Raw genomic sequence first — 19532 nt, 5'->3', positions numbered from 1 at the left:
ATGGAGTAGATAATACAGAAAAGTAATATATATATATATATATATCTAGCATTTGTATACTATAGTGCAACATTGTTGTTCTAGTAGTATATGTGAAACATTGGCTAAATTTTATTTAATTCAAAAAATTTTCGCTCTTTTTCTCTGACTGTGTCATCTTTCTTACCAAAATGTACATAATACTTTAGTAACAGTTGGACAGGTGTATGAAATTCATAAGTAATTTTTAATGTGAGTAAACATTTAAAATTTTAGGTGTGATATTTTTACATTATTGAATTGTGTACTTCATGCTTGTTGTACACATAGCCTCTGTATTCCTTCTGTGAATTGTTGTGTAATTATGTCTATAAAAGCCACAAGAAACACTTGTTTGAAATGTGGGCCAAATAAATATTAATGTGTAGTTTTTTTTTATTATGTAAATACTTCTGTGGTAAGTAAATTGTATTTGAGAAAGTAAAATTGTATAGTCGATATTGAGAATAACATAACTATAGGCTTATAAAACATTTTAGATTATTTATTATTGCAAATATCATATAAACAGTGTCACATCAAGATTTTAAAAAATAGTAGAAATATTCGTGTTTTCCAATTATTGTTTGATAACTTGCTTTCAGTTGTTTTAAGACCTCATAATAATATCTGAATGGTTTTAATAGCATGGGCAGAAAAAGATGAATCAGGAGCTGTTCAACATACTATTCAGAAGGAAAAACAAAGCACATTCACTGTCAAAGATGGTCAATCAGAAAGTCATCCAGGAACTGAAAGTGAGCTAAAACAGTGTTTATAACTTGTAATTTATTTCGTAGTTTTTGTATATATTCTATTATAGAGTTGCACCTTTACAAAGCACTTTTATTAACATAATATTCTTTTATTTTGCTAAATTGTTATTTTTGTTTCCTTTAGTTCATGGCTGGTCAGTCAAGAGTGAGGTGGCATGAATTTGGATAAGTTTTAGATTAAAAAAAAGTATAATCTGTTGTTTTGTTGATGATGCCTACACAGCATGAAAATTATATGTGAACTGTACATTTATTTCTTTAAATGTTTACTATATTGTAATTTAGTGACGTATAAACAATGTTATGTAAGTTCTTGATAAGAACATATAAATTTCTGGGGAAAATCCAAACATTCAAAATTCAATTTATCATAACAGTAAAAAATACTATCATTTCACCCAATTTGATTTTATTTAGACCACGATTTTAAGTTCAGTTCTCAAAACACATTATTTTGTTTTGAAGACCTACAAATAACTGATTACATTGTTAGAATTAGAATACTCTGATTTGACATTGTTCTTACAGCTCAATAGTTTGTATTATCTCTCTTTACTGAGTTTATTTTAGTAGTTGTAACAATAAAAAACAGAATAAAATGTTTATTTAAGTGTCAGAAAATCTGTTAAGAAAGAAAAGCCACTTTACATTTTATTAAATATGTTTATCATTCCTTACAAACATGTATGGCTTTTTATGGCATGCTAGTGGTTTTGGTTTTAAGTAGTAAGAGTATTCTGATAATTACCACATGTAATGTTTCTGTAATTAAATTATGAACTACTTTTCTTGTTAATATCTTTTAATTTTTTCAATAATTCTTGAGTGTAAAAAAAATTTCCAAACCATACAAAACACTGACACTATTGGTATTTCTCAATCTCCCTGGTTTCCACTCATTGCCCATCTAAACATTGAGAACATTTTCTCCCATTCTTTAATACCTTGCTCAAATGCTTATTGCAAATTGTAATTTGCATTTTTCTCTGCTAACTTTAATGCATCCTCTATGTAGGTACTATCTCAATAATATAATCTCCCTTTCACGAAAAAAACAATGTGGCACGAGTTTCTATCAATAGGGGTGTTGTGATTATTTACTTTTTATATTGTGAATTTGAACACAACATTTATACAGTTATATTTATTGTTATACATTATTTAATGACAACAAGAACACCAAACATTTACCAACAGATACAAATTTTTGAGTTAATGTTTCTACTGGAGAGGTTTGTCAACAGCTGAGGTAGGGGTTACACTCAGTTAAGACTATCTGTGGTATGATCTGTGGACTGAAGGTGTCTCTTCAGGGGGATTTGAGATGGCTTTTGCAAATGACTCGGGAACAATTAGTGAAAATGTAGCTTACCTTTCCAAGCCCCTTTTTTTATTAGGTCGGCCTCAATAGGGAATCATTTTAAGTAGCCATCTCCAGCCCCTTTTCTTCAGTTAGCTACTTAGCTTTGTTAGGTTTTAGGGATCTCTCCTGTTGCTTTTGGCTCTACTCATTCCTTGTAAGCAGAAAGGATGGCAAGTGACTACTTGGTTTTCCCTCCTCCTCCTGATATTGCTGCTCATACTGAGACATTTTCTTCTTATTTATGTGATGAGATAGCTATACTTTGTCCCCCACGTTTATTGGATCACAATACTTTGGCTTATTACTGCCAGGAGGAGACCTATTTAGATTCTCAATGGATGGGCCAAGTTTTGGATTTGTGGGAGTATAGATTGGAAACTTTGCTCACTTTAAACAGATCACAGTTTTCTCACATTTGCCTTACACTCATGACTGTCCTGAGGTAATTTATCTTCAATCCAACTTTTGCCTGAAGCTTATCAATGTTCCCCTCAGCAACTTGGGGATTTTGTTGATTTCCATCTTAGTCAGATTTTCTTTTTCCATTCTTCCTTTGGTTTCCTGGCTGATCTGTTGTTGGAATTTATTGGGTAGACTTTTTTTTTTTACCATCTTCTACTTTCAGTAAGTTATGGGAAGCTTCTTTTCTCCTTCCCATGTTATTTGCTAGAATTACAGAGACCTTAGAATTCTGAATTGTTACTACCCATTTACATTAATCTTTACCATCCTTGACATTTCATCTTTCTGGTTCTAATTTAGAAATCTTGGCCCACAGTGTTTTCCAACCTCTCTCCTCCAGTTCCCAGCTCTATTGGTTCTCATAATATAGGGTCCATTTGTATTATCAAGGATCTTTAGCCTGGGCAGATCAATACTATTGCCATTGGTGACTATCCTGGGGACAGGGAAGCAGTGGGAGCATGATTATGTCACTTCCTAGATGTTTGGAAATATTTTACAAGGGATCAGTGGGTACTTCAGGTTCTGGCTTCAAAGTCAGCCATTCAGTTTACATCAATTCTACTATTGTGTGCTCATCCTCTTACTTTTTCACCTCCAAAAGATACATAGTCAGTATAGCTTCAGTTCCCAGTCACAAGAGAATTGTTATTCAAAAAGACACTAGAAGGAATCAATCTCATTCTTTTTTGGACTTGAATGAGCACCTTGTGTCTTCTGCAGAGTTGAGTTTTTTTTTTCTCATTACTTGCATTCCTTTTGTCTGTGCATATATCATTATATGGATGATTGACTCTTTCTGGCTCCATACTATCAATTAACAGAACAATGCTGTCAGGTTCTCCTTTTTGAAACCACAGAAATGGACTTTTTTTATCAGATTGTAAAAATCTGTCTTGTCACTAATGCAATATCTCATCCATTAGGATGTGTTTTGTCAATATTCACTTAATGTGTGCTCAACCAACCCCTCTCAGACTTCAAGCCATGGAGAGAGCTATCAAGCTTTTATTTCTATTTTCCTCTCCTACTGCACAAGTGGTTCTTTCTATCTTTTTCTTGGGAATATGGGCATCCTTTGAAACTCTCATTTCTATGGGACAAATCCATGTGAGGTCCTTTCAGTGGTAAGTGTACAGCCAATGGACCTTGCATTCTGATTTCTTGGATCATCCTTTCTCATTACTCAGGAGCAGCATCATACACTGTGAATGGTGGTTGTATCAGAGCAACACTACTATTTGGGTACCCATTTCACTACCTTTTTCTGTTTACAAATGTATCTCTTCAGAGATGGGGAGCTTATTTTCAAGATCAGGAGCTCTAGGGTATTTGGACAAAAGACAAGTCTACCATCAATCTTCTCAAACTTCTTGCAGTGCATTGGACAATATTTTAAAATCTGTCTCTTTTCAAGGGAAAAACTGTCACAATCCATTCTGATATTTTTACGGTGGTATCTCGTATTTCTCATCAAGGAGGCACACATTCTCAAGACCCTTGTTTTTCATACCTTGGATCTTCTGTGCTGGGCTTATTCCTATCATATCAATCTTTTTATCATGTTGTGTTTGAGGATGATGAATTTAATTGCAGATCACTCTCAGACCAACTGGATTCTCCTGACAAAAGGGATGCTACATCACAAGTTTTTTCAATGGATTTTCTCTTTATTCAGGTCTCCAACAACTCATGCCTTTGCCACTCATTGGAATTTTTAGTTGCAATTGTTCTGGTCTTTAATTCCTTGTCCTCAAACATTGGTAGTAGATGTGTTCAGTCATGATTAGATAGGCTTACATTTTTATGCCTTTCCCTCCAATTTGGCTATTGCCCTGGGTTCTGACTATAGTTCCTCAAGTTCTCTTGCTTGCACTGTATTGATCAGCTCAAGCACGGTTTCTGCTTCTTCAGTATCTATAGAAGTGTCTACCTCTTCCATATTGGAAGTCTCTGTTGAGACAGCTGTAATTGGATATTCTCAAACCAGATGTTTGTAAGTTATATGGCCCTTTGCCCAGCATAAGGTGTTAAATTTTAAAGTTTCTCTGTACTTAACTAAATATTTCCATATTCTGACCACAGTTATTTATCAATGGAAATGGAATAATCTTCATTAGTGGTGTATTTAGTGGAAGTTAAACCCTCTTCATTCAAAAGTATCTATCATATCCCATTTTCTTACTTGAGTAGTTGAGAAGGGGCTTTCTTCATCTACAGTGGATTTACCTAAGGCATCTTTATCCATTATTTTTAGGTATTCTAAATATTGGATGATTTTTTTTTATCTCCAGTTCTGTTAGGTCTGCTAAAATAATTTGTATTCTTCAGCTTAAATAACCTTTTCAATTACAACATTGAAATCATACAGCTGTTTTACACAAGTTGAATCAACCTGTGTTTGAGCCCTTTGTTTCACATTCTTTTTTTAACTCTCTCTTAAATTGTATGTTTTATTGTTGTTAGCTTGTGGATTTCATTGATCAGAGTTGTTTGCAATCCAAGTGCATAGGACTCTATCATTTCACATTTATCCTTCTTTTCTTTCCAAGACTAGCAGCCAGGGAAGAGGAAAGATCCTTCTCACCAATCCATTTGTCAGCCATTTCTCACCTTTATGATTGCTCTGATCCTGATAATTTGTTATGTCCTGTCAGTACCCTGAATTGTTATGTGACTTGTACTAACTCATTTCAAGTTATTAAGAACCAGTTATTGATCCATTTGGATTCTTCTAGTTTCTGTGACTTATCTCCCATTATCCTTTAAAGGTGGCTGCTTAAATTGATTCACATGGCTTGTAATGGATAATCATTACAGGAGAGGAATCCTTTGCATGTCACATCTCGCAAGATTCATCATATCTCTATGTCATTAGTAGTCCAACTAAGTTGCTGTCTGGTTAATACTTTGCAGGCTGGTATGTGGACTACTAATACATTCCTATTTCATTACTTACATGATTGGTCAGTTTCTTCTTCCAAGGTTTTCAACTGTCCCCTGTAGCTATTTTGACCATATCTGTTACTTTAATCAGAGGTGAGTATTTTTCGTGCTTGTATACTCTGATTTCCAGAGTCCCTTTATTTTTCACCGGATCTCACTCTGTGGCAAGTGTTGCTCAGGCAGGTATGCTTTCTCTTCTCAATTCCATATTAGCAACCACTTTCACTATAATTACTACAGGTTACAATATGTTCTGTTGAAATTGTGTGTTCCATAAGACCATCTAGGCACTTACCATATGGTGTTATCTTGTTATGGAAAACCAGTTACGGACATTCTCCCACCCTACTTCCCACTCAAAACTTGTTTACATTATCAGATGGAGGGACTTGAATACTGTACATAGATAGAGGGCACATTGAAGTTGGTGGAGAAACTTGCAAATTAAAATTTTCCTAAGGTATTCAAGTCAGATATAAAACACTGGGGGCAAGCATTTTTAGTGTTTAGATTGACGAAGAGTGGAACTTCTGGAAATCGAGAAACAGTTATAGTGTCAGTGGAAGTAAGTATTTTAGGAAATTGTTAACTTTAGATCTCCATTTAGTTGCTTTCTTTGTACCTGTGTGCTGTATGCATGTGAATGCTTTTTTCAAGGAAGTTCTGTTCCAGCATGAATAGTATTTCTTTAAGCAAGCACTGAAGATTTATGTACAAAAGAAATCAATCCACAGCTGAGATTTGCCACCTTCCCTCCTTGACATCAGGTGGTGACACAACTGTCTCTTCATCTTCATCAGTTGTTTCCAAGATCAATCAAGAACTGAAACACGAAGAAAGAGGTCTCAGCTTTACAGAAAAAAGAGACTTTTTCCAAAAATTAAGTGAGACATATGACTCTCAGGCAAAAAAGATAGATCCTTCCCTAGATTTTACATTTCATGATGGTGTTGATTCAGATATACAGAAATCTAAAGATTATGACATCCAGAAAATCCAAATGGAGATTGAACATTACCCTCAGAAAAGTGAAATTATTGAAGAGCATAAAAGTTTTAAGGAACGACTACATTTTTTCAAAACAAGCATTGGAGAATCTGACCAAAGTGGCTTTCCAAAAGGAAACATTCCTACTGAAACATCTACAAAGGGAATGCCCAAAGACATTCCTGAGAATGAAAGAAAGCATAAAACAGATTTCACTGAAACTGTTATAAAAGATACAGCAGTCCCTGCATCAGAATTTAGTGAAATGTTTCCTGAAATTGTTAGTAATGTGGGAAATGAAATGCGTAGGAAAGAAAATATATCTGAGCTTGCACCAAAAGAACAAAGAATGCAGAAGTTATGTGAAGTAGAAGAAAACATTCAACAAGAATTGATTAAAAACCATAATGGTTTTGCATTGGAAATGTCAGCTATCTCTGACGAGTTATCCCCTCTTTCTGATGTCATTGTAAAAGAAGGGTTACAGGAGACATTTGAAGAGAAGTCTGTGCAAGAAATTAGCCAAACCAGCCTTGATGAGAAAGTTTTAGTGAAACCTAAACAAAGTATTATTGATCATGAACAACTTTTGATTGACTGGGACTTGAAACAATTAGAAATGCAGCAGGATAGGGTAGACAAAAAGATTTTATCTGATATCAACACAACTGTTATTGATAACAAGTACCTAATTTCTTCACATTCTGAGGAAGGTGATATTTCTGAAAAGAATGAGACTTTGACTAAAACAAAGTTTGAAGAGCTGAAATTATCTGAGACCGAAGAATGTAAGCTGAAGTTAGAAGTAAGCAAAACTGTGAAGGAAGAGGAGTCATTAGACATGAGGAAAACTGAACAAACTGTTTTGGAACAAGAAAGATTTCTCAGTGAACGTAACTTGGAGTATCAAGAATTACAAAGAGAAGAGGAGATGCAAGATACTGAACTAATACAAAAATTTGAAGACATTCAAGTTAGTTTTGAAAAAGAATTTCCAATTTCAATTTCAAATACTACAGAACAGATAGAAAAAGATTTCATGTATTGTCTGGAAGAACCCAGAAGTACATTAGCTGAGGATCACTTGTCAAAGGAACTAGAGACAACAAAACTAGAATATACAAAACAAGCATGTTCTTTGACTTCAGAAAGCTCTACTGAAAGTTTCATTCAAGGAGAGCAATTTAGCACTGAGAAGTATGAGACTATCAGTATGAAAAAAGAAATTGAACAAGCTCAAAAGAATGTTTCATTCAATTCCGAAGAAGAAGAGAGAGAGATGTTGGAGAAAGAATTAGAACAAACTTCACTGAAAGATGTTGAACAACAGGCTACATCAATGCTCTCTGAAGTCTCTAAAGAGAGTCTAGTTGTTGAAATTGGTACCACTTGTGACTCAGAGAAGACATCTGAAGAAGATGAATTATGGAAAGAGGTTGAAGATAGTAATGAATCAGTAAAAAAAGAAGCTGATTCTTTTGAAATTGACTCCCAAAGCCCCACAGAAAAAGAGAGATTGGATAAACAAATAATATCAGATGCTAGTTTAAGTGTTACAAGTACTGACTTGTCAAGGTTACCCGAACAGTTTGTTCAGAAGGATAAAACAGAATCAAAGACATACAGAGAAATTATAAAAGACCTTAAGAAGGAAAGTGTTATTGAAATAGATGACAAACAAAGTGTTTTCTCTAACCAGAAATCACCATCAGTTTCACTAACTTCTCAAGCATTTGGTAAGAAATCATTAATAGAAAGGTTTAATTGTAGTTTCTAGATGTGTTAGTTTGATATAGAGATATAATTTTCCTTGAAATTAAATAGTTTGCAGTTTTATAAGCTAAAGAGTCTAGGGACAGGTTTAGTAATGTTTTTCTTTATACTTTCAAAAAGATATCTAATCTTTTATTTACATGCATAGCTGTTCTCATTCAGTGCTGCCCATTATTTGACACAAGCTTTTACCCCCTGCATATCCTTTTGTTTGCATGGTTCAAGTGATTCATGCATGCATTTACAATGCCAGAAATTTCTACTAATAGATGTACCCCCGATATACATGACTGTTTGACTTCATCTGTGCTATTGTATCTAATTATCACTTCTTATATGACAATGCTTGTATCTGGATGTTTTATTTTATGCTTTCTTTGAATTTCTGTAGCCTTTATTATATCATTTTCTTTTTTTTAAATAAACTTATTAATTATTATAGGATTTCAATTTAACCCAGTTATGGAACTTAATCATTTTTCCATGATTTTCATCCCTACCCAACACAGTTGTGTTTGGTTTTTACTTGCATTATAAATTTTAAAGTGTGTGTTACTACACCAGGGGTTATACCTTCCACCAGCACATTTATTGAAGTTTCATGGTGTGGGAGAACTTGGTTTTGTAATTGTATCTCGGTTATATGATGGCATAGGCATACCTTGCCCTCCAATGGCTTTGGATCAGTTTGATTCAGCATAAAATGAGGCTGATTTTCCAATTGTTGATTCTCAGCAACAGGAATCCATTTTACCCATTTGGGAGGCAGACTTTGGTTCCACTGTTCTTTTGTCACATCTCAATTTTTCTTGCCTTTATCTTCCCCCCATGTATCTCTTATGGTACTTGTCTACCATATACTTCCTCTCCAAGATAATCATGGGTTGAGCTTCCACCATTACATGGACGATTAGCATTTGTTGACTCATTCTGAAATGGAGTCCACCTGGCACACTTGTCAGCTTCATTTAAAACCAGCTAGGCTCAGTTGATTGATCAAATTGAAGAAATTCTTCCTTTCTCCTATCCAATATTTGAATGTTTTGTTCAACATTCATCTCAGTTAGACCCAGCCTTCTCCTTTTTGACTTTGTTTGATGAAGTTTGCAGTTATCAATGCTCTTACTGCTCATGAAGTCCTATCGTTTTTGGGAATGTTGTCCTCTGTGGTGGCATTTACCCCCATGGGTTGTCCTCCTATGAGATTACTTCAATATACACTTCATGATCAATAGCACCTTGCATGGATTCTTTTGGATGTTCCTATTACCATTTCTTCTTCCCTTGTAGATGATCTGAATTGGAGGTTAAATGAGAATCACACTTTGGTGGAGGTTCTGCTTTCTCCCCTCTCATTCATTTTTACAAATTTTCACAAATGCTTTGCTTCACAAGTGGTAGGGGGCATGGGTCAAGCAGCAAGTTATCTTGCTCACAGTCATCTGGTTACAATCTATACAGACAATTTTACAGTAGTAGCATATATCAATCATTCCCTTTGTTGTATAATGTTGGGTCTCTTTTTTTAGACCTGCAAACATACACAATATTAATTTACTTGTGTGTCATATTCTGGGTGCTTTTTACCATCTTGCAGATTATCAATCCCACGTGAACAAAATTTAACCAGTGTAGTTGTCTCTAGATCATCAGGTTTATCAATAGTTATGCACTCAGGTGGGTACCCCAGACCTGGAAGCATTTACCACTGTCCTCAATACCATTTGCCTTAGTTTGGTCTCTGGTATCTCATCCACTTGCTTTGGTTGTTGAGAAGTTGAGTCAGGATTGGACACACAAATTCCTTTATATGTATCCTTCTATCAGACTCCTTCCCAGGGTGATTTCTATCATTCACTCTATTACATGTCATGCCCTGTTAATTACATCCTACTTTTCCAAATACTCCATATTCTCTATAGTAGCCTTAGTCCCAGTTAGTTCGTCCTGTCATTCTTACACTGTTTTCACACCTGGTTTTTATTAGATCTTTGTTGAAAAAATCTTGTCTATCACAGTGTGTAGCTTCATCATTGGCATGTTCATTTTGACCTTCTTTTATAGAGGTTTATCAGTGTAAGTGGAACATTTTTGTGCCATTGGTCATTGGGTTGTGGGTTCTCCCTGGCTTGCCCCATTGTTCCTGTTATCATGGTTTTTATCACTTGGTTACATGATCAAAGGTCTTTAGTCTCCTTGACTGCAGGTTTTTGGGTGGCTTTATCCTGAACTTTGTTTTTTTCTGCTACCATAATTTTTTTTGCCTCCCATACCTTCTCACTCTTGTTATGTTGAATCATACCCTCCCAAGGTTCTGCAGCTTTAGAGAGTAATTTCTCATTCTTGCTGATTTCTCTTCCTTTCATTTCTAATCTGTATTCCAGATCTGGTCTAGATAGACTTCTACATCCCATTTATGCTCTTCATTGTTATATAGCTGGTATAGCTTTCTTCCATTATAACCATTCCCATCTATCTGTCCCTTAGCAACTATTTTTTGTTGTGATCTCTTTCCTTCCACATCTACCAGTTGGATTTGGCTTTTTATTTGATTGACGTATTCTTTTTTGTCTCCTTTTATTCATCATTTATTCCACATGTCTTCTTTTCAGATTAGGCATGTCTAATGGTTGAGGTTTGTTGCATGATCATTTGCATACATTAATTGTTATCACATGAAAAAACTGACTAGTCAGTAGACAAGACTGCTAGTAATAACATGTCCAAAGTAAATATAATATATTTTTCATCATCCCTAAACAACACCAGATGTTTTGCATCTGATTACCACAGAAGTTGTTGAGAAGTAAGATATGAGTATTTCAGGTCTGGCCTCAACTTTACTGACTTGTGTCTGACTTATTAAAACATGTTTAAAGATGGTCTCTCATTCATTCTAATAGTAGTTAAAGAAATTATTGTATTATAAAAAGATATTAATAGATATTGTGGTTCTTAGCCTGGTTTGAATATACAGGATAGTATTTATCAAAGTAATGTTAGTTGGTAGATGACCATCTTTCTTATAAGTCAGTAAAGATGCAGTTAATTTTATAAGAATGTTTGTTAACTAATTTCTTTTAACCATAAATGATTTTTAATGAAAAATGTACTTGTCTTAGAAATAAAATTTTTACCACTTGTAACTATCAGGTGACTGTCTACCTATATTGCTAAATAAATGAATGAAAAATACAAAAGAAACTACCTGAATAACTTTGGTTAGAATTGTAGGTCTGCAGAGTAGACTTGTTACTCAATGAATAGTTTAATATACTAAGACACTTGTAGTTTATTGATAAACTGAGCAATCTTAGTACATAAGTTAACCATTTTGAATTTAAGTGGTTATTCCCCCTAAAAAAAAAAGTAATGTTACTAAGTTAGTTATTTCTGTACTACTGTAAGAAATTAAGAGTACTCATATTTTTTTAAACTTACACATAAAATTTCATTAGTACATATATAAGAACTAAAGAATCATTCTACTTTCTGAGAATTATGTAAAATGTAAGTTGTGTGGCTGTTTAATATATGATTATTTTCCTAAAAGGGTCTGAAGACTGTCCAGAGGAGTGACATGTTTTAACCACTCACACCAACATACGATAATGTGTTGTTTATCAGTCAGTAATCACTAAAATGATGCCACATAAGAGATCCTTAATGCTACGATTTGTATTGTCTTGATATCAATAAGATGTGTGCATACCATGAATTATGATAACAATTAGGCACTTTAAAGGCTACAACACATTATGACATATAAACTTCAAAAGCAAGAAATAATTATATTTGTTTCTCTTAATTTTGGTTTTATTTACTTTTAAAACAGAATGCTTTCAGGGATCCTATGGAAGTACATCTAGTAATAGTTTTGTTTGTGACCTACCACTAGCCCTCTATAACTAACTTTTAGATCAGGGATTTCCAACAGGCAGGACATGGCATGGCTTTGTGTGGCCCACAAAGATCTATTGAAAAATAACCTACTTTTATAAATTTTTTTTTGTAGTGAAGAAATGAAAAATTCTGACTTGCAAGGTAAAAATGCATGAAAGCTCCAACTGACATTCACTAATGAAATTTTAAAATTTATTTTATGTGCACCTCTATGTTTATTATTTATGCCTCAATAATTTTACAGTAATAACTTGATAGTAATAGCTTTTAAATTATATCACATACACCTCGGCATATTATACAATCATTCTCCCTGATGGACAAAGTGGACTCGCTCAGCTACATACTCCCTCCCTTCCGCTAGACAAAGTGAACTCACCCAGCTGGTGGCTGTTGCCAGTCTGTCTATTTGCTGTTGTGGAGGTTGATGTGTCATACATTATCACTGTTCAGTTTCGTGGTAAATATAAACATCAGCAAAGTTTTTAAGAAACATAAGATTAACAGTGAAAATAGTGTACCAGGAACATTGGGAACTTGATTATTTAATTACAAACAATAATGGCAAGTTGCAGTGTTTTTTTTTTTGTATGCAAATTATATCAGTGTCCAGAGAATTTAATGGGAAAAGGCATTATTCAATGATGCATGGAGAAACGTGTAAAAAATATGAAGGAGAAACTCAAAGTTTTGATTGCAGATTTCAGCAAGAAATTAAAACAACAAATGAGTATGTTTAGCAAGTTATCAGAAAGCCAAGCATCTGCTTTGAATGCTTCGTACATCATTTCTCTTGAACTTGCAAGAGCCAAAAAAACCTTTTATTGATGGAAGTTTAGTAAATAAATGTGTTGTTGAAATGGCAAAGGTGTTTATGGATGCCAAAATTGCTGAGAAATTTGAATCAGTGCTGCTTTCCAACCAAACCGCACAAAGTAGGGTCACTGATGTGGGAGAACAATTAGAAAACTCGTTTGTTGGAAAAAGTACTTATTTTTCGCTTTGTCTTAATGAAAGTACTGATCAAGCAGATGTAAGTCAGCTGTTCATACTTGTATGCATTATTCATGAGGATTTTTCAATGAAAGATGAATTATTGAATATACATGCTCTTCGTGGGACCACAAAAGGAAAGAATATCTTCAAGGCTGTGAAAAATTTAGTTGGTAAAATCAGAGGTTTCAATAGGTATTCAGCAGTAGTGACTGATAGCACACCTGCGATGATTGGACAAAATTAGGCTTTGTTTATTTTCTTAGAGAAAATGAAGAAACTTGGCCAACATTTCATTATGTTATCCATTAAGGAGCTTTGTGTGGGAAATCAATAAAACAAAATGAGGTTTTTAAACTTGTTGTTAAAGTAAGTAACATGATAATAAGAGGAAACAAAGCTCTTTTACATTGGCAGCTGAAGCAGTTTTTGGAGGATATGGAGGCAGAATATGGGGATTTAGCTCATTTACAACCAAGTAATGTGGCTCGGTGCTGGAAAGTGTCTTGAACAGTTCTTTGGAATAAGGAAGAAATCCCTTCATTGCTTGATCAGTTTGTTTCATTGGATACAACACAATTAGAAAAAGAGCTCAAAAGTAAGGATTTTCTGAAACAACTGGCTTTTCTCACAGATGTCTCCACTCACCTTAAAGTTCTCAACCTGTAGCTCCAGGGGCAAAACCAGATGGTATCAGATTTAATGGGAAACATAAATGGGTTTTGAAATAAGTTAAGAATTTTTAAAGTTTGTTCAGAAAACAATGACTTGGCCCACTTTCCTAGTTGTCAGCAATTAACAGAACAGTTCAAAGATGATGAGCCACTTGATTTTTCACAATTTTGTGTAAACATTGAAGATAGGATAGATGAGTTTAATGCAAAATTCAAAGAATTTGAAATGCTAAAAAGCAGGATAAAGCTGTTCAGTATTCCTCTTTTTTTCTGACAGAGAAAATCAGCTATCTGATGTTCGACTTGAAGTATGTGATTTGCAAGCTGATTTATTTCTGCAAACCAGACAAGAAAAAGGACCAGATTTCTCTAAATTACTTTGACAAAAATCGATTTCCAAATCTGCCTGTTTTTGGACAGAAAATAACATCAGTGTTTGATAGCACATACATATGTGAAAGTGTGTTCTCCACAGTGAAATTAATTAAGAACCACAATATAATTCGCCTCATGAATTCTTCTCTGCTTTACCTCCTGAGACTAGCAACAACAGAACTCCATGTCGACATACCTGCTTTGGTCAGTGCTGCTGAGCGACCTCATAGTTCATGTTGAAAATTTTATGTCCTTACTACGTTAAACATCATAGATATGTTTGCTATTTTAGTGTTTTTTATGTGCAGCATTTTTTCATTAAATTTATTTATTACATAATTGAACATGTTTAAATTACATTTTCCTTTTATTTTCACAATGAAATACATCTTTTTTTCAAAAATATGCCTGCCAAAATATCATGTAATGTAAAATAAGTCACATTCAGATTAACTCCTTCCCCATTTGTAACTCATTTTACCATGTTGAAAGTACATAAATTAACCCTACCATGGATCTATTTGCTCTTTATTTTGCATTACATAATACACCAACAAGCCCTAATTTGACAAAAATATAATGTTGCCCTCAACTAGACTCGTAAACATAGTTGTGGCCCTCAGGCACTCATAAGTTGGAAACCTCTGTTCTAGACAATTATGTATGTATGCATTTCAACTGAGAAAGTAGTTTTGCCTAGAAATTTTAAGATATATTTATGAAAATTGAAAGCCTTTTATGGCTTCTCCTAAATTCTGTATAGGTATTTTCATTTAGAAAGATCTTAGTCTTTTTCAGATTGTAATGAACCAAAGAATGTTGTAGCTAAGAAAAAAGAAGTGAAAAATATCAATTAATTTTGACTACATGACCAACCCAAATTAAGTAGTAAACTTATTTCTGTTGGAAAAAAGAGGTCTTTCAGATATTTGCTGGAATTCAATTTTTATTATACAAGTTTTTTTTTTAAATATAATTTAGGAAATACAATGAAATGATAAAAAAATTAGACATAGAATAATGTTACTAGAAAATGAATATAATAGTGCTCAAGACAAATGTACTTCATTGTATTTTTTATAAAATGTTTTTTTTTATCAGTAATGTTTTGATGGCTTGTATCTTTATAGATTTTCTGTGAATATAAAACAAGTGTGAATTCTTTTATCATTGTTGGCATTACATTGTTTAAAATATTGAATGCTCTAACCAAAACATGAGACTGAATAAAAATAGACTTTTATTCATTAGGTGCCACAATTGAATGAATATTGTTATTGCATCTCTTCTCAAACACTTGAAATTCATGTAATATATTTAGCTTGTATGGTGTCATTATGATACTCTTCCTTCTACTGGTCAAAATATAGTTCTATGATTTATAACCCAACTATGGAAGGAGGTAGTTTTGAATGCTTTGATTTCTTTTAGAATTAATTATAATGATTTATACAGATTTTGTTCATTTGTGCTTAGCTTGAATTTGTCTTGCTTTGCTAGTTGAACTAATCTCAATAAACGATCTCAAAAATTAGGATATTTGCACAGATTAGACCAGCAGGATTTATTAATATTTTTGGAATGATTCTCTTGCCTCAGAAAGAGATAGCTATTTTTTGGATGCTTGCCATTTAGAATTTCTTACATGCCACTGACACTGTCTTCCACTTAAATCATATGTTTCAATGGAAACTGTACTAGTACATGGTGTAATCATTCATTATGTGGCAGTAACTCTCCATCAATAAGAGGACAAAACATTCCCCATGTGCAGTGGACTCCCATGAGTAATTGTACTTGATATGAGCTTCATTCTTAAAATTGTTACTGTCATCAGGGGCATAGATCCTGGGGGGATGCATCCCCCCATCATTTTAGGTGGGGGGTATGGTGCATACAATCATCCATCCCTACAGGTTGGTCTGTTGATTTGTTTTATTGCATCACAGGCCTACAGATTGTGTGTTTGTTGTTGTGATTCTCGTGTTCTTACCAATCGAATTACCTAATTAGGCCTAGATGTAGGCTTTTTCAGTAGCCGAAATGTACATCTTTAATATAGGTGTGCTTCTGAGCTTTTACATCTCTGCGATAGTTCTTAAGTATCAGTCAGTTTGTGTGGAAAGCCATATCATCCAGATGCACAACTAATACCACAACAGAAAGCAAAATCTCAAAATATCAACTTCCAGGGCAAGTGGTTTGATGAATTCCCATGACTGCACTTCAACAATCAGACTCAAAAAAATTGTATGCTTTCATTGTGCCAAGGCGGAAAATAGAGGCCTTTTCACAGGGAAATTGGAGAGGCCAGTGGAGTATACCTGGCACTTGAGAACATGATCACATCTGGCAAGATTGACAACTCGGTTATAAACTTCAATCCAGAAATCTCTGCACAACAGCTCGAGTTTCAGTTGCCCATGTTCAAAGGAACAACAAAAGCAGTATATCTGAAAGGTGCAAAGGATGCTTACTGCAAAATGCATGAAACAAGCAAGCAGATATTTAGTGAAGCGTTTCTACTCATGAAAATTTTGTTTGTATGTCCAGTATCCAGCTGTGAATGTTAATGCAGCTTTTCTGCATTAAGACGGTTAAAGACATGGTTAAGGTCAACTATGTCTCAGTGCCGCCTCAACCATGTGACAGTTTGTCACACTTGCAAAGATGAGGTCGACAAGATAAATATAGAAAAGCTTATGAAAGAATTCATAAACAGATCATCACAAAGGAGGTCTATGTTTGGGAACATGTAGACTAGAGGACTAAATGAATCTTACTTCAATGAAAAGTGAATAATTATGTGCTACATTGTATTGATGTGTAATTTTCAATAGTTTGCAAAGACATTCTAATTATTCTTATCAAACAACATGAACAGTTTTTCAGTAGATATAAACTTATCAAGGGCAATTACTAATTTTATTAATATTTGATAACGTAATCCATGCAATGAAAGTTATTAGTAACCTTGTCAAGTATAATGGACATCTTTTAGACTGTGCAGTGTGCAGGAATAAATTCATGTGGTAGTTAATTTATGACACATTTGTCTTTATTCTATTAACATTTTGAAAACTGTTCACAACACCTCACTTATACAAACCTACATAATGACCCATAACCAAAGGTTTAATTTTTCTCTTCATGTTTGAAATGTTTTGCATGACTTTTCTGATTGATTTGATGTAGGAGCTTTTATTATCATAGTAGTATTCTTTCAGGCTGTTTTTTCATTTAGTGCATGCCTGTTCTTAATATCTACTTTTATGATATTTATAATTTTATTTTTCACTTTGTTTATTCCCAAACAAAAGGATACTAAAAGCTGTATCAGGTTACCCTTCACATTACTTTTCGATTCTTTCAATGGACATTCCTCTGACTTTGTCCTCCTGAAGTTCTATCTTCGTTCAAGAAAGCATACAAGGTTATGTCTCTAGATTCTTCACAGTTTTTACCATGTTTATATCTGCTGGAGGCTTTTTGACTGTGGAAGGTGCTACTCCCAATTTTTTCCATTTATGGATTTCACCTTTCTTGCCAGATCCTCTATCTCCTATGTGTTTTTAATTCCTTTGGCTTATGCTTTTCTCCAGCTCTTCCTGCTGCCTGGTATTTCCCTTGCCTTGTCATTTTCTGTTGAGGTATATGTTATTCCTTTCTGGCTTTTCTACTTTTAATGGGTATTTAGTATGCTTTCTTCTGTATTTTAAACCTTTTCACAATTTTTATTTCATGCTTTAATGCTGTATTTTTCTCCACCTGTCTTTAGTATTCCTTCATTCCCACTCATTCTTATTTCAGTGATCCCTTTAACATGACTAATGGTTGCTGCCTTACCTCCTTTTTTAATCATAAAATGAAATTGTTTTGCATTCAGACTAGTGATGAAACAGACTCAATATTTTCACAAATAGATCTTTAGTAGATATATGTCAATAAAATGTCTGATTCTTGTGTACAAAAAAAACTTGTAATCTTTACTAAAAGTCTACTAAATTTTGTGAAGATACACATGCTTTATTAAAAGTTATAGTGCAGGTAGTTAATGTATGTAAATGTGAAGACAAACTCTTCTGTATTATACCAATCATATTGTGAAAGGATTAACTGTGGAGTTTATGAGAAAGTATACCCTGTTTGAGAAGGATGCAGTCTCACACAAGTAATCTATATCTAGTAAGCCCTTCTTATTGGTTTTCAGACTTCAAGAACTTTACCCTTCTGTTGGATACTTATTGTTTACTGGTTTTGATCAGTGGGATGAACAGTGTTCTCCTTGAGAAGCAGGAAAAATGATAGTCCCCATTCCTTTATGTATGGATATAATATAGTATAACAGAACACATACCAAATTGTACAGTCTGATTACTGTCCTAGCTATACTATACCTCATGTACATCTGACCTAAAATGTGCAAATGCTTAATTGATTATGTATTTTTCCACCCATCGCTACACATTGAGTCATCTTTTTCTTCTTCCCTTCATACTTCCATCCAGACAAAGAGCATATCCTGTCTGAGAAGGATGCAGTCTTGCAAGAGTTATGCCCCTGTAGTAAGCAAGGTTTTCGTTTGTCACACTTCATGGATTTCTTTTTCTGATGCGTTTTCTGTAAGGAACTCATTTCGATTTTCTGATTTACATCTGTTCCTCCACCATATCTGTGTAGATTTCAAGATGCTCTGTGCAGAGAGCTCAATGGATTATTTTGAAAATTAACATTTTTCCTTACCTGAAAATGTATTTCTGATATTTAGTTATTTCACTGCACATTCTTCCCATATTTCCTCTCTACTACTAAGAATAAAGTTAGTTTTAAGTGCGAGTGCTTACGTGGATGTACTGTGTATATAGATGATGAGTCGTCCTTTTGGTGAAGGGATATTGCTGCACAATGATGATGTACTAGCACAGTTCATATCAAAATGTGTTTAGGTAGGAGATATTTCATGGCTAGTGGCACTCAGAATCTCAACAGACATGCAAGAAATAGCTACTGGATGCAGAGAGAGAAGTATTTATGAGAAATATATTTTTCAGGTAAGGTAACTGTTAACATTGTTTTCTAGGATGAATTTCAATACTGTATTTAATTTTTATTATCATTTCATTTTGATAAATGTGAAAATAAGATGATACAAAAGGACTTGAAAGTCTTGAGTGTGCTTGTCTTATTTATAAATCTTTTCCAATTAATAGAGAAATAAATGTATTCATTAAACCTTCTACTAAATATTGCAAGTGTGTGACT

The 19532-nt window shown here is 33.9% G+C and overlaps 1 protein-coding gene across 19 annotated transcripts in view; it reads left to right on the top strand.

Moving 5' to 3' along the window:
• LOC143252947 (uncharacterized) overlaps positions 1-19532 on the top strand; it is a 229411-nt gene that overhangs the window by 187108 nt on the left and 22771 nt on the right. For 17 of the 19 annotated variants that reach the window (XM_076505869.1, XM_076505868.1, XM_076505867.1 and 14 more), the window contains 2 exons: positions 666-776; positions 6333-8288. In XM_076505869.1, coding sequence (XP_076361984.1) covers positions 666-776; positions 6333-8288 — 2067 coding nt within the window. The remainder of the gene's footprint in view (positions 1-665; positions 777-6332; positions 8289-19532) is intronic. The other 2 variants (XM_076505872.1, XM_076505871.1) reach the window with 1 other exon arrangement.

This window comes from Tachypleus tridentatus, chromosome 6 (assembly GCF_004210375.1).
Source record: "Tachypleus tridentatus isolate NWPU-2018 chromosome 6, ASM421037v1, whole genome shotgun sequence".
Lineage (NCBI taxonomy): Eukaryota > Metazoa > Arthropoda > Merostomata > Xiphosura > Limulidae > Tachypleus > Tachypleus tridentatus.
Note: the sequence above shows the minus strand (reverse complement) of the source record. Positions and strands in the feature narration are given on the sequence as shown.